Genomic DNA, 14,687 nt, shown 5'->3' on the forward strand with positions numbered 1-14,687 from the left:
GCTACATCACAGTTTCTCTCTGTGATCCTACCTACTTAATAGCTGTGCAGCCAATCAGAAGCAGCCTCTTTTACCTTTTGTCAATCATGCAGTATAAGTTATAGTACTGTATGCATGCTGTTTTTGCAGCTTTACAAGCACCATCATGCAACAATTATGGACTGTGCTTGCACTGGAATTTGATATTATTATCCTGAAACCAATTTTTTTTTTTTTTCTGGGTAACCCTACCTTTCCCTAGAAGACTGCAAGCTATACTGAAGAGGCTTGGATTTTAGAAAATGTAAATAGAACAAGACAGTGTTCTCAGCAGTTTGGCAGTTTAAGGGTCAAATGCGGCCTTATTTTCCCAGCCTCAGCCATATGATAGTAAATTCTTTGTTTTGCAGCTGAAAATAGCTTCTGGTGTGTAGTAGTAGTTCCCAACCCGGAAAATAAAAAAAAATTCCTGTTATTACATTTCACCAATTATCTTGTTTGCTCTGTGCTTATCTACAAGTACAATTGTCATAAAGCCTATAGAGAGCAGTTCCATATACTAATACAGTATGTATACATTTAAGATATGATGAAAACGCTGTTAATGGCAAATGTGAAAAGAAAGGGGAAAATTTATCTTGGAGAGAGATAAAGTTGAGAGAGATACAATACCTACCAATCAGATTCAGACAATTTTCTAGCACAATCTGCAAAATGACAGAAGCTGATTGGTAGGTACTTTGCCTCCCCACTTTTTCTGTCTCAGAGACTTGATAACTCTCCCCCAGGGAGTGTAGTCAGTAGGTTAACTTTAGATGGTTTTGCATTAGTGTATTTTACCTGATGAAGTGCTATTAGAGCTTATTGTAGGCATCGACATACAGATGGAGCCGCTCTCATTAGAGCAGCTCCTGGCAACTCTATTGCCATTTGCCCCTCCCTGCCAGCCGACGGAGTCTGACAGAATGGAGCGCGCACAAGACACTTGCGCGCACCCATAGTTGCCAGATCATCCCTTTAATAAGCCCAACATATAAATTACACAGGTTCTTGACTACTTTTCAAATGTAATGACAGTTGGTATGAACTCTTGAACTCTGTCACCTCCCAACCATACAGCTGTCATTACATTTGAAAAGTTTGAAAATTAGTCAAGAACCTGTGTAATTTATATGTTGGGCTTATTAAAGGGATGATCTGGCAACTATGGCGTGCCCCATTCTCCCGGAAACCCCGCAGCCCTCCACCCGTCTCCCCGCTCTGCCCCTGCTCCCTGCCCGTCTCCCTGAAGCGGAGATGGGCAGGGAAGGCTTCTGTTCCCACTCCCCGCCGTCCACCAGCCTGCTCCAGCTGATGAGATCTGGCGAGCAGGCAGGCCGGCTGACAACGGCACCATCTGTAAGTTCCAAAATAACTGAATAAAAGTGTATTAATACTGCAGTACTGATAAGTAGAGCTGTCGCTGGGCAATGCACTGTCCTGTGAAAGCTCAGCACCCCCCCCAAAAAAAAAAATAAACTGTATGATGTCATGTCATACAGAGAGACAGAGGGAAGGGCTCCCAGTGCAAAATAGTCAGGGTGCTTTAGGCAGATCTATGAGCAAGTGGCCAAACCTGTGGCGTGATCCAGGCAACCTACAAGGCAAATGCAAGTGCCGGCGGGTAGTGACGGTGCTGCACCAAAGTACCTATTTTCGGGAGTTGGTACTGCTCACCCACCCCTAGCGATAGCCTTGCTAGAAAGTACTTGTAATAATGTTAGTGGGCATGGTGAAGATTTTCTTTTAATAGATTTATAAAGACTAGTATAATGCATGTAATAAATGCCAGCGGGCATGTGCCATTGTCAAATAAGGAGATTATTTATGTTCTCTACGTGCAACTAAGGAGGTTACATAGAAATCAGCTGTCTAATCATTATTTTACCATTATCTCACACTACTGATTAACGTAATTGTGATTTATTAAGTTATTACAGAGGGTTATATTACAGTAAACAGCAATTCAGGTAAATCTGTACACATGGGAACAATAGTCAGTAATTGCAGTGCTCTGTAACAGTGTAGGTGTACTGGGTACACAGCGTCACTTCTTTCCTTGCATTTTATATTCAGTGTTGATGTTTGAAAGTTGCCCAAAGAAGTACAGGTTGAGTATCCCTTGTGCAAAATGCTTGGGACAAGAAGTATTTTGGATAATGGATTATTACATATTTCAGATTTTTTTTAAATTTCAACGAGGTATCTTGCATTTATGTTGTACTAACACATCAAACACATGAAATACACCCAAATAGACTTAATTTTAGCATGAAACAAGGTTTTTAAAAATGAAACAAAGTTACAAAGTATACAATCTCAGACACTGAATTTGAATGCTAACCAATAATTTACTTGCACATATTTAGTGCCAGTTCATATCATGTCACCAGTAGTGCCAGTTACAGATGTCCCAAGTAGTGCCAGTTACATATCATGTCCTCTGTAGTGCCAGTTACAAATAATGTCCCCAGTAGTGCCAGTTACATATCATTTCCCCAGTAGTGCCAGTTACAGATGTCCCCAGTAGTGCCGTTACATATCATGTCCCCCGTAGTGCCAGTTACATATCATGTCCCCAGTATTGCCAGTTACATATCATGTCTACAGTAGTGCCAGTTACATATCATATCCCCAGTAGTGCCAGTTACAGATATCCTCTATAGTGCCATTACATATCATATGCCCAGTATTGCCAGCTGCAGATGTCCCCAGTAGTGCCAGTTTCATATTATGTCCCCAGTAGTGCTACATATGTCACCAGTAGTGCCGTTACATACTGTAGTATGTCCCCAGTAGTGCCAGAGTTACATATCAGGTCCCCAGTAGTGCCAGTTACAGATGTCCCCAGTAATGCTTTTAGCAACAACAACAAAAGTACATTCTGGAAACTATCGTTTTCAGAATAATTTGGATAACAGATATCTGGATGAGGGATACTCAACCTGTAATAAGCCTTAAACAACCCCAACGCCCGTCAAAAAGCCCCAAATGAGATAATACTTAAAGTATATTGTGGTTGTAATCCCTAGCTTTCATATAGAGAAAGTAAGTCCATGGAAACAAGCATTTGGATAGATACTGTATACAATCAGTCCATGGCGTGCCTTATAGTGTATATTTACTGTTATGACAAAGAACACTCTGACAGATACAAAGCTTAGAGTGAAGAATTGGCAGCAAAGCTATGTGAAATCACATACTGTACATATGAAATATACACATACTGAATGGTTACCAAGCTGCCGTGTATGTAAATATATATATATATAACAGAGAGATAGAAATTCAGAGACAATTTATTCAGTTGCAATAAAGTTATTTATTCCTCAGGGCCCCACACCATTCACATTTTCCAGGTCACCCGGCAGGTGCACAGGTGCATTCATTAGTCACTGACACATTGCAAAATATACCCAAGTGGAACTAATTATTTTACTTGATTCTGTGAGGTGACTGAGTTTGAAATCCTGTGCCTTAGTTAATGAGCAGTCACTATGAGGAATAAATAACTTTATTGCAACTGAAGAAATTGCTGAGTGCCCTGTCTCTGAATTTCTCTGTCTATAAAGCCACTAGTTGGCAAATGCAGCAGCATCCCAGCATCAAAGGAGGATTACTGTGAGTGCATTGGAAATTGTTTATATACAGATGGAGCCTCTCTCAGCCAGCGCTGGGAATCGCCCTGGCGGAGAGGCGCTCCATCTGACAGGGATGTGCAAGCATCTCACACGCTCGTGCGTCCCAGTCACTCGGTGGCAGGGAGCGGAATCCCTGCCTGTCTCTGCTTCAGGGAGACGGGCAGGGTTAGGGGGGGTGCGGGGAGTAGCGGAGGGCTCAGTCGGAACAGGACGTGTGAGCATCTTGTGCATGCGTGCCCTCTTCCGGCGGATGGCAGCGCTGGTGGTTGCCGATTTGTTCGCCAGAAGCAGCTCCAACGGGAGCTGCTCAATCTGTGTCCGGCACTCCACTGGTCACAATTCAAGCAACTTGCTCCGGCGCCCTCCCAGGACACAGTCCAACAATACAGCAAACGGCAAAGGCATCACTCGGAGACTTGATAAAGTTTTAATGCTTTATTGGGTACTTGTGTATTTTGGCGGCGCCCATCGCATACCATAACGCATACGATGGTATGCGACGCGATATCGTAAGATAGTGCACGATGGCATACAATTTTCAAATTGTATGCCATTGTACATGGCATACGATGCGATTAAACATTGTATAAGCACCCTAATGGGTGCTTATACAATGTAAAGCACACAAATGGGTGCTCACAATGTTAAATGCACCCCCACGCCACCCCCCACTATAAACGTGAACCCGAAGCGTGGCGAGCGCAGCGAGCCCCCGAGGGGCGGCGGTACGCGTCCTACGACCTTTTCATACCCCCACTATCCACGTCGGCGTGGAGTTGAGAATAGAATAGTGTGTCGAGCGCAGCGAGCCACCGAGCCCGAAGCGTGGTGAGCGCACGCGGATACCTGTGAAGCCCGCGAAGGTACGCGTTTACCTGTGAAGGTATCCGCGTCCCCTCGTGGGGCGCGCTGCGCTCGCCACGCTTCGGGCTCGGTGGCTCGCTGCGCTTGCCACACTATTCTATTCTCAACTCCACGCCGACGTGGATAGTGGGGGTATGAAAAGGTCGTAGGACGCGTACCGCCGCCCCTCGCGGGCTCGCTGCGCTCGCCACGCTTCGGGTTCACGTTTATAGTGGGGGGGGTGGCGTGGGAGTGCATTTAACATTGTAAGCACCCATTAGGGTGCTTATACGATTTTTGATCGTATAGGGGGTCAAAATCGCGTCGCATCGCATGCCATCGGGTGCATGGCATGCGATGCGATCCGTTCATCGTACGACGGACATCAGGGGCGCCGCCAAAATACACAAGTACCCTTTATTGTATATAGGGTAATGACCGACACCAGCGTTTCGAGTCTTACGCTCGTCCTGAGGGTATATATATATATATACACACACACACACACACAGGTTGAGTATCCCTTATCCTGATATCCCAAAACCGAAATATATGCCTTATCTGTAATCTCCCCCACCCCCTGCACCACGGCCACGGCGGCCATCAATGCCTCCTTGGAGATGCTGCTGAAGATGAATCTAATGGTTGCCATGAGCGCAAGGGGACACCATGGACGTGGAGAGACCAGGTGAGTATGTAAAAAAAAAATTAAATAAGGGATACTCAACCATATATAAACCATATATAAACTGTTGGGGTTTTTTTTGCGTTATTTACCTCTGTTTAAATATCTTTCATCCCCAGTAAGGCAATGATGCCACCTACTGTTAGATTGCTGCCAATACAATACAATTTTAGGTTTTCCTCCCATTAAGAAGGACATTTGTGAATATAAATTGCTTAGAAATTATGCAAATTCCCAACAGCTGTAAGTTGTGTAACATCTGTCTGGCTCTAATGTGAAAATTATTTTAATTATACAAGTTCTATTTCTTTCACAGTAGTAACAGTGATGCTGATAGCTACTATATAACTAGTAGTAGATTAACTTATAATTATATGACAATTCACGTTGGACGCAGAGAGGTCTACTACGTTCTTTGCACTAGTGGATCGGATTTTTAATAGACATCATTGATCCTTGTGCACTGACTATAATAGTTGTTTTATGTTTTCCTGCGGTTGAAAAACTGTCCTTGTCAGATCACCTGGTGTGGTGTACAGATGGAGGGCGCCCAGTTCCAACGGAGCTCTCGCCGCCAGTCCCCAACACTTGCCCCCACCGTTCCGCCCCCCCCCCCCCCCTCTGAAGCGGAGATGGACAGGGTCCCGCCGCCTATTGACTGTGACCCGCATGCGTGTGAGACGTTCGCAGTCTAATGGAGTCCCTCTCTGCTAGCGGGGAGGTTCTGACGAATGCTGGCAATAAAGGAGAGGGGCTCGACAGCAAAAAGTCGACATGCGAAAGGTCGATATGGAAAAGGTTGACACATGAAAAGGTCAATGTGTCAACCTCACATGACTTGTTTTGCTAAAGTAATGAAACAGTTAAATAAAATGTGTAGGTTGACTTTTTTCATGTGTCGACATGTCAACCTTTTCGTCTATTTCGACTTTGTATATGTTGACCTTTTGTCTATGTAGACCTTGTGCAAGTTGACCTTCTGGTGTCGACCTATTGACTGGATACCGGGTTGTGAAACCCTTAATATTGCGGATATAGGACCTTATTCAGGTCCGTTCAGCCGGCCGCGTGTGTTCACATGCAACCTTACACATCTTTCGATGGTCTGCGACCATCAAAAGATGTGGGAGGTTCCCACTGACATGCAAATGGATGTTTATGTAAAACATGCATTTGCAGCCAGTGGGAAGGAACACAGCTTGCGAATGGTGACACGTCTGCATTTTATCAACCACTCCCCGCTAATACCAACACCCCCACAGAGTCATTTGCTCACTTCCAATGAGTTGTGTAGGCCCAGAGCGGCACCGTGACACATGCACAATATGTCCGCTGTATATGAGCAGTCTGTCTGTTTCATGGAACATCGACTTTTTGTCTATCCCTGAATCAGGCCCAGTGTCCATATAATTGTTACAGTGTTTCTAGCATCCAGTTATTTGGCTGCCAGAGACAAAAGGAATGGCAGCATTTAAACAAACATAGTCATCTGTTATTTAATAATTGCCTTATATAATATAAGTACAACATTAAAATAAGCTAATTAATGGAAATTGCCTGGGTGGCACATTCAGCATTCTTAACTATCCTATCCAACCAATTTAAAGTCATTTTCACTCCGACTTAATATTGTAATTCTCTTATACAGGTATGTTCTGGGCTGTGTGTAAAATGGCACATGATTTCTTGGAACTTCCATTACATAAGTCAAGATCCCATTAGCAGGCTCCCTGCAATTCCTTTTAGAGCTAAGAACACAGATTGGGGCAATTTTCATTTAAAATGTCATTTTCTATATATCTCTGAGGCATTGAACAAAGAAGTCTGAGTTCTGCTTCTGTCCCAAGCACTATCATCCACTGCTAGCTTTCCCCACATCTCACGTGCTCCTTTTCCCTTTGGCACTTACTGATTATACACCCACTGATGCTGAAACCCAGCTTGTCGCTTTATTCTTGGGAGTCTCTAAAAAAGAACAAACATGTGTTGTTGTGTTTTTTACAGCAGTAAATTGGACACAGCTTGAGATCAACAAAGCTGTTGGCAAATGAATTGATTTTTGTCTATGGCAGGCTTTGGTAGATTGTTAGATAGTTCAGAGTGGATTCACAAGGCTACAAGCTGAATTTTTGGTCTGTCAGAAATACTGAAAATCTTCAGTACGCACAACTTGCATATTTATATATAGCTGTCCATAAAGCTTTGGGGCCAGATGCACTAAGCTTCAAAAGTGATAAAATGGAGAGTGATAAACAGCCAGCCAATCAGCCTACCTGCCATGTCACAGACTGTGTTTAAAAAAAATGTCAGACAGGAGCTGATTGGTTGGTTGTTTATCACTCTCCATTTAATCACTTTTGAAGCTTAGTGCATCTGGCCCTTGGGCTGTTCACTTTAAGTAGGTATTTCCTACATTGCGGTGTAAAACATGCAAAGTTTACAGAATATATGGCATAGCTTATTAGTAGACAAAAGAGATATTTCAAAATAGATAATCCCCACACCAAAAACTGTATCTGTTCTATGTCAGATCTGACCTTGTATAGAAGCAATACAAGGTACTATTCAGTGAACATATAGATAAACTGTTATATTTTGTAAATTCCGTGTTTGTAAATTCATAATTTGTTTCTGCACAGTATTTTTTATTAGCGCTTGTGATGGGCTATAAAACTGCCAGTGATTTAGGGCCTTAATCTGATCGGTGCGGCCCGATCAGAATATGCGGCCACGACCATGCAGGCGAATCCCCGCCTTCCATACGGATCGCCACCTCCGTCCGTACGCGGATATGTGGCGATCCGCATGAAAGTGGACGGGGATACGCCTCCTCCGTCTTGGGAGCAGCCCCTGCATTCGATGGTCGCCGAACATCGAATGCAGGGCCGCACGCTCCACTAGGTCCTGCCACCCAAGACCACACGGACACTTGTCCGTGTGAAATCATGTATGGGGGCGGGCAGCTGACATCCGGCGATGTCAGATGCCCGCCCCCTACACACGCGTCACGGCTTCATTACCATGCGTTTGCATGGGAACGCCCATGAAACGCGGGGCGTATGCATAGGGTAATGAGGCTAAGTAGCCCCTCACGCCCCTCTACGCCCCCTGTGCGGCGTGTCAAGAATATGTGCGGCGAAATCGCCTGCAGATGCGCAGAGTGACCTCTGCACATGCGCAGACGATAACCATCGGCGGGACGACCGCATGCGGAGAAATCCGCACCGATCAGAATAAGGCCCTTAGTGATTTTAGTTTCTTATGAAACTAGCACTGACAGTTTTGTCAAAATGAAATGATTCCAGTTAGTATTATTAGCATACTGCTGTTTGGTTTTGGGATTTAACTTGTGTTTAACACATTTTTCTTTAGAACTAGATTTAATAAAGTTGCTAAGAGATTAAAGTTGCCAAATAAAAGTTCAGTTTTTATGATGTCATGTGCAGATTGTGATGTACAGTATGTACTTTTATAGAGCACAAGTCTCATCGCACAATAATCTAGTAGGAAATACAGCATCAAATAGTAAAAAGAAAAAGCAATATATTGTGTAGCACTGCACAAGTGCCAGCTATCTCTATAGCCTTGATATTAAGAGTACAGATTTCATCCTTCTAGCCCCTTTATCTACAGTAGGCCAATTTTATCATACCAAGTAATTTCAGGTTACAGTGCATGTCCCATGAAGTACAAATATGTCTCTGAAATCTGATAGAGGAGTCAAACCGGTTTGAGTAGACCAGAAAGCTCCTGTAAATGTCAGAGCTTTGTCAAAGGAGAGACATTGATCTGCAGGAAAGAAAATTAATCATTTTAGTAAATGTATCTCTATTTAGTTACATTGCATTTTGTTTATTTTTGTAGTTTATATAGTTAATAGATTTTTGTTATCTAGTTTTATTGCAAGTTTGTACAAAAGTAATAATACCTTGTAAAGTCGTACCTGGTTAAGTGAAATCTCAAGTCTCGCTTAAAGAGGCATTTCACTTATCCAGTTTCCTCATTTCACCAGGTGTAAGAAGTTTTGTCACACTTATAGATGTTCAAACACTACCTGTGACATTTATAGAGGTACCTGCTAAATAAAAATATGTACATGCTTGGTTTTTGTGTACCTTCTAACATCTCTAATTGGAAATATATACTTGTAAAACCTATAATCCCAGTTGCAGAGGTTCTAAAGGCAGTTGTCTCATTAAACTGCTTTTGCACTGCCCTAAATATCCCAGTGAAAACACTGGCCCGACGCCCGGGGCTGTGCATCGCTATACATGTGTAGAGACTACAGTATATCGCTATAGTCCCTTCACATGGAGCGATGTAGGGGCATTTTTTAAGCGATATAGTGAGATCACTTAGAAAATGCCCTGAAATCACTCCGTGTGTAGGCCCCATTACATTTCTTAACTTTCTAAAGGTGCCCAAACACGTTGAGATTTTTTTGTGCTGTGCGTTTTGTACTTCAAAGTGGCGTGCGATTTTGGCACTTGTAGGGGATACGCTGCGATGTACTGTACTGTGCGGGCGTGATGCGATGTGATTTTAGCCTCTTTTTTTTTAGTTAATAGTCACCTAAAGGACATCGCATCGCATGTACTACAAAAGTGATGCGATGTAGCACAAAAAGTACTGCCTGCACATACTTTTTGTACTATACAATATTGTACCCGCGGGGACGGGCATCGCATCCCTGCAGGTACATGGTGCGATTCTATCCAATGCGATGCGTTTTGAACTTTGAAAGTTCAAAACGCATGCTAAAATCGCAACGTGTATGGGCACCTTAAGACACCTACGTACCTTAACAAAACTACTAACCATCCTGATTTTATTGGGGCATTTCTGACAAAGATGTATGACTTTCTGCAAAGAAAGTGGACTCATTTTATATAAGTACCACTCAAGCTAAATATCTAGTATTTGAATGTTACATTTCATTGGGGATATTTAGCAAAGTTTGAAGAAAACCAATGACAGAACATTCTTGTCTTTTACTTTCCTGACTTTATGAAAATGATTGAATACAACTTTACCAGTTCACTTCATAAATAACTTTTATCTAGTGCCATAAGCCCGTACAGTGATTATATCTCCCCTGCTTTTTTATTTACAGTAAGAAGAGAAGACAAATAAGAAGGGCAAGGATCCGCCTTGTGAGAAAGATTGTACTCTAAAGATAGTGGATTATGGTGCGTGTCCTGAGTCAAGAGGGTGTTCTCTGATCTCGTATAATTGTGGACAGGAGGACCTGGTTATGTCTTCTGCCTTTTCCTGACATGCCTGGCAGGAGGAATGGAAAAATGACAATTTGTTTGCACTCCATTTGGGGAACTGTGAAAGACTCTTACAAAATAATGAAGTTTCAGCTTCTGTTGCTGCAGATCACTTTGGGCTGATTTTCACCCAGAAATCACTTTTTGTTTTCTTTGCATGTTTCAGCTGTTAATGGCACGACTTACGACCTGCTGCTGGCCTGCTAAATACAATTGCGCCGTTTGGAAGACTATAAATGCAAAATAAATGTAGTATTTTTACTTCTTCTGAAATATTAATCTCTAAAGTCTGTCTTGTTGGGTTGTAATATAATTTCATGCAACGATTACCTTCTGTGTACACATACGCTATGGAAATTAGCTTCCGTACCAATATTTTCAATATGTTTACTAGAGAAATGGAAGAAATGTGCTATTTATAACTAAGCCTTATGTTGTGTACATACTGTCTTTGAAATATTGTGATCTAGTTTATTGCTTGTAAATGAGAAATTATATAATTTATTTAGACAAAATTAACTGTATACTATAGTTTTATTGATGAAAGAAATAAAATATTTTGTTCTGAGCATTTGTTTTTATTATTTTGGTTTATATTTGACTACTGTTTATCTTGCCGAGCAAACACTTTCCAGAATATATCTTTCGGGAGTAGTAAAAAAAGAAATAGAAAGAAAATGTGGGGAGCACTAATCAACAGCGGCTGGCACTGGGTTTGTCAAACCCTGAAAGTACAATAGTAGATAAAAAAGAAATGTGCTAGCGCTGGCTGATCCAATAATATTAGACTGTTCTCAAAAAGTATAGCAATTTATTAGCATATAAAACATAATAAAACAACTATTGGTTAAGAAACCATGGGGTTTATTCTAGTTCATTCTTTCTGACAAAATCCTTCTTAGATGGACAAAACCATGTGCACTGCAGGGAGGCAGCTGTAACATGTGCAGAGATAATTAGATTTGGGTGAGTTTTTTTGTTTCTGTGCAGGGAAAATACTGACTGCATGATTTTACACTGCAATATAGATCTCACTTTGAAGAAAAACCCCACCCAAATCTAATTCTCTCTGCACAAGTTACATCTGCCCCACCCGCAGTGCACATGGTTTTGTCCATCTTAGAAGGATTTTGTCAGAAAGAATGAACTAGAATAACCCCCCATATGGGGTGAATCACAGAACAAAAAAGTCAATGATGATGTTAAAAATAATGATAATATAGAGATCTCACAGGGATAATATATCCGTTTTTTTCATTGAGTTAGTAAGCTGACAATGCAATCATATTACCATCCTTGGTCGGTGTTATGTCCAATTAATACGACTCAAAAGTCCTTGGTGATATGCCCTATAATTGCAAGGGCTCAGGCTTCCCACTAGGACGATTTCCTCCTTCACTGGATGTTATTAGGAACAGTGCAGATATCCCATAAATGGTGTATCCAGGTGGGGTAACGTCAGTGGGAGATGGACTGGTTGGCTGGATGGTGTCAGCAAGATGTGAAATATAGTAAGCTCAACGCGTTTCCCCGGATGGTAGAACTCCGGCTTGAAGGAGTTATCCACGTCCGTACCATCTCACTATAACGTAATTCTCCTCACAGCAGTTGGGTTGGATGCCAAGAATGGGATCAGCACCAGCAACTGTCTAACTAGACACTGCGGGGTAAAGATGGGAGTTCTATTGAAGATTGGATGTTGTCCATAGCAACCAATCAGATTCTACTTCTCATTTATTTAGCACCTTCTAGAACAGTGGTCGCCAACACGTTGCTGCGAGCTACCGGTAGCTCACGGCAGCGATCCGGGTGGCTTGTCCACTCTGCAGGGGCCGCCCACCCATTCATTACCCACCGCTGCTTCCCTTCTTCCTCTGAGGGGAGGAGAGCGCATCACGTATCTCTCCTATCCCTCACTGTGTGCATCCCTGTGACTGGGACGTCCGCTAATCAGAGCTCGTGGAACGGCAGCCATTCAGGACCTGGGCCGCGAGCTTTGATTGGCGGAGAGCCCAGTCACAAGGAAGTGAGGGGAAGGAGAGACATGCAGTGTGCTGTGCTCTCCTCCCCTGAGAAGGGAAGCAGCGGCAGCTACGACTCAGACAGCGACACCGGACACAGACAGTGGCACTGCAGGGGGATACCGGTCTGTCCTCTCCCCAGCAGCAGCAACAATGGTGAGTGTGCTGCTGCTGGGAAACTGGCACTGTGGGGGCATCCCCGGCACTGTGGGGGCATACCTGGCATTGTGGGGCATACTTGTTTCTGGCACTGTGGAGCATTCCTGTTTCTGGCACTGTGGGGCATTCCTGTTTCTGGCACTGTGGGGTATTCCTGTTTCTGACACAGTGGGGCATACCTGTTTCTGGCACTGTGGGGGCATACCTGCCACTGTGGGGACATAGCTGGCACTGTGGGAACATATCTGGCACTGTGGGGGCATATCTGGCACTGTGGGGCATACCTCTTTCTGGCACTAGGGGCATTCCCAGCACTATGGGAGCATACCCGGCACCGTGGGGCATTCCTGTTTCTGGCACAGTGGGTCATACCTGTTTCTGGCACTGTGGGGGTATACCTGGCACTGTGGTGTATACCTGGCACTGTGGGGAAGTATCTGGCACTGTGAGGGCATACCTGGCACTGTGGGGCATACCTGTTTCTGGCACTGTGGGAGCATATCTGGGACTATTGGGGACATATGTATCTGGCACTATTGGGGGGCATATGTGTATCAGTCACTGCACTATTTGAGGCATATGTGTATCACCCCCCCCCCCCCCATTTTTATTGGCTGCACCCATTTTTTGCCGCGCACCTACGCACACACAGTACCGCCAGAGTATTTATTTAGAATGGCACCACAATCAGGCAGGCATTGTTTATCTGGCAGTGCTGGGGGGCATTGTGTTTATGGCATTACTGTGGGTATTGGGGGCACTGTTTAACTGGCACTGCTGGTGGCATGTGTATATATGGCACAGTGTCTATTCAGAGAGGCTGAGGGCATGGCCAGCAACTCTCATAGCATAAAAAATGGGGGATGTGGCCTTGCAGGAGTGCCATGATAGTAGGTCATGCCCCATAATTTCGGGCGTGTGCCTTTGGCATGTGCAGATGCCCCTTCTCTGCCTCCAGTGTTGGGAGGTATGTATGCGGCATATTGGACTATGCAGTGTGTGGCATATTGTGTCTGGGGCATTGCGGTATGTGGCATAATGTGTAATGGGCATTTTTCGATTATTATGCAGTTTTCTTTTTTATTTTAGTAGCTCTTCAGGCAGTTTATTTTGTCTCAAGTAGTGAAAGTATTTATTGTTTGATTTCACACTGGAAATAAGCCTACTGTGCCTATCAAAAAGTATAGGAAGGAAATATCCACTAGGTAGGTATGACTCCAATTCCCGTTTTAATAGTATTGGCAGAGTTTGCTAATTGCAAGGTTGGAGGTGCTGCCCAAAGTCAGAAAAAGTATATGTTATACACAAAGAAAAGAAGACTTTGGTTGGGGCACTGAGAATAAAGTTGATCAAAATATGTTTGTATTAAAACTTAGCTTTAAATTTTTTAATCAATAATATAAAGTCCTATAGCTTTGGCCAGTGGGGTATTATTGGCCAGGACCAAGTTACATAAATTATACACACAAACAAACAGAAATATATAAGATAGCACTGACGCAATTTAATTGGACTTATTGGATCAATTAACCAGAGATCAGTTACCAATTATATGAGGGTTCAAGATTCCCTTCTTGGCAAATATTATTTCTGGTTCTGCCTAAGTTAAACAATTGGATTACTTTTCAAACAATAAATATATCGTCTGAGGGTTATACTGTAATCAGGTATTTAAGAGATAGGAAAGCAAAGCTGAGAGCTGAGTATACGTTTTCTCCTTCACAAGCTGCTGTCCCTCTATCTTATTCCAGCGGATAGAGAGATGAGTGTAGCGGGGAAAAAAACTCTAGCTCGGGATCAAGGACAATAGGTGTAAAATTTAATAGATCTAATAGAAGAAGTAAAAACTAGATTAGATAAATTTTCCAGCAGGAAAGACTATAAAGAAAAAGATAGCCTTATAAATGAATGTATTGAAAAATTTGAAAGAGAACTTTTGAACAACAAACAAAAGAAGTTCAGGAGGGACCTAGACGATTACCAAAATGACAGAATCAGAACATATAAAAATAAGAACAAAAATGAGGATAGGGACTCTAGACCACAA

At 43.0% G+C, this 14,687-nt stretch overlaps 1 protein-coding gene across 1 annotated transcript in view; it reads left to right on the forward strand.

Annotated features, from left to right (window-relative positions):
- PIP5K1B (phosphatidylinositol-4-phosphate 5-kinase type 1 beta) overlaps positions 1–11,029 on the forward strand; it is a 181,006-nt gene extending 169,977 nt beyond the window's left edge. Inside the window, exon 15 of the mRNA XM_083186062.1 lies at positions 10,301–11,029. Within this exon, the coding sequence (XP_083042188.1) occupies positions 10,301–10,303 (3 nt within the window). The 3' untranslated portion in view covers positions 10,304–11,029. The remainder of the gene's footprint in view (positions 1–10,300) is intronic.
- The last annotated feature ends 3,658 nt before the right edge of the window (positions 11,030–14,687 follow it).

This window comes from Crinia signifera, chromosome 1 (genome assembly GCF_055691185.1).
Source record: "Crinia signifera chromosome 1, ASM5569118v1, whole genome shotgun sequence".
NCBI lineage: Eukaryota > Metazoa > Chordata > Amphibia > Anura > Myobatrachidae > Crinia > Crinia signifera.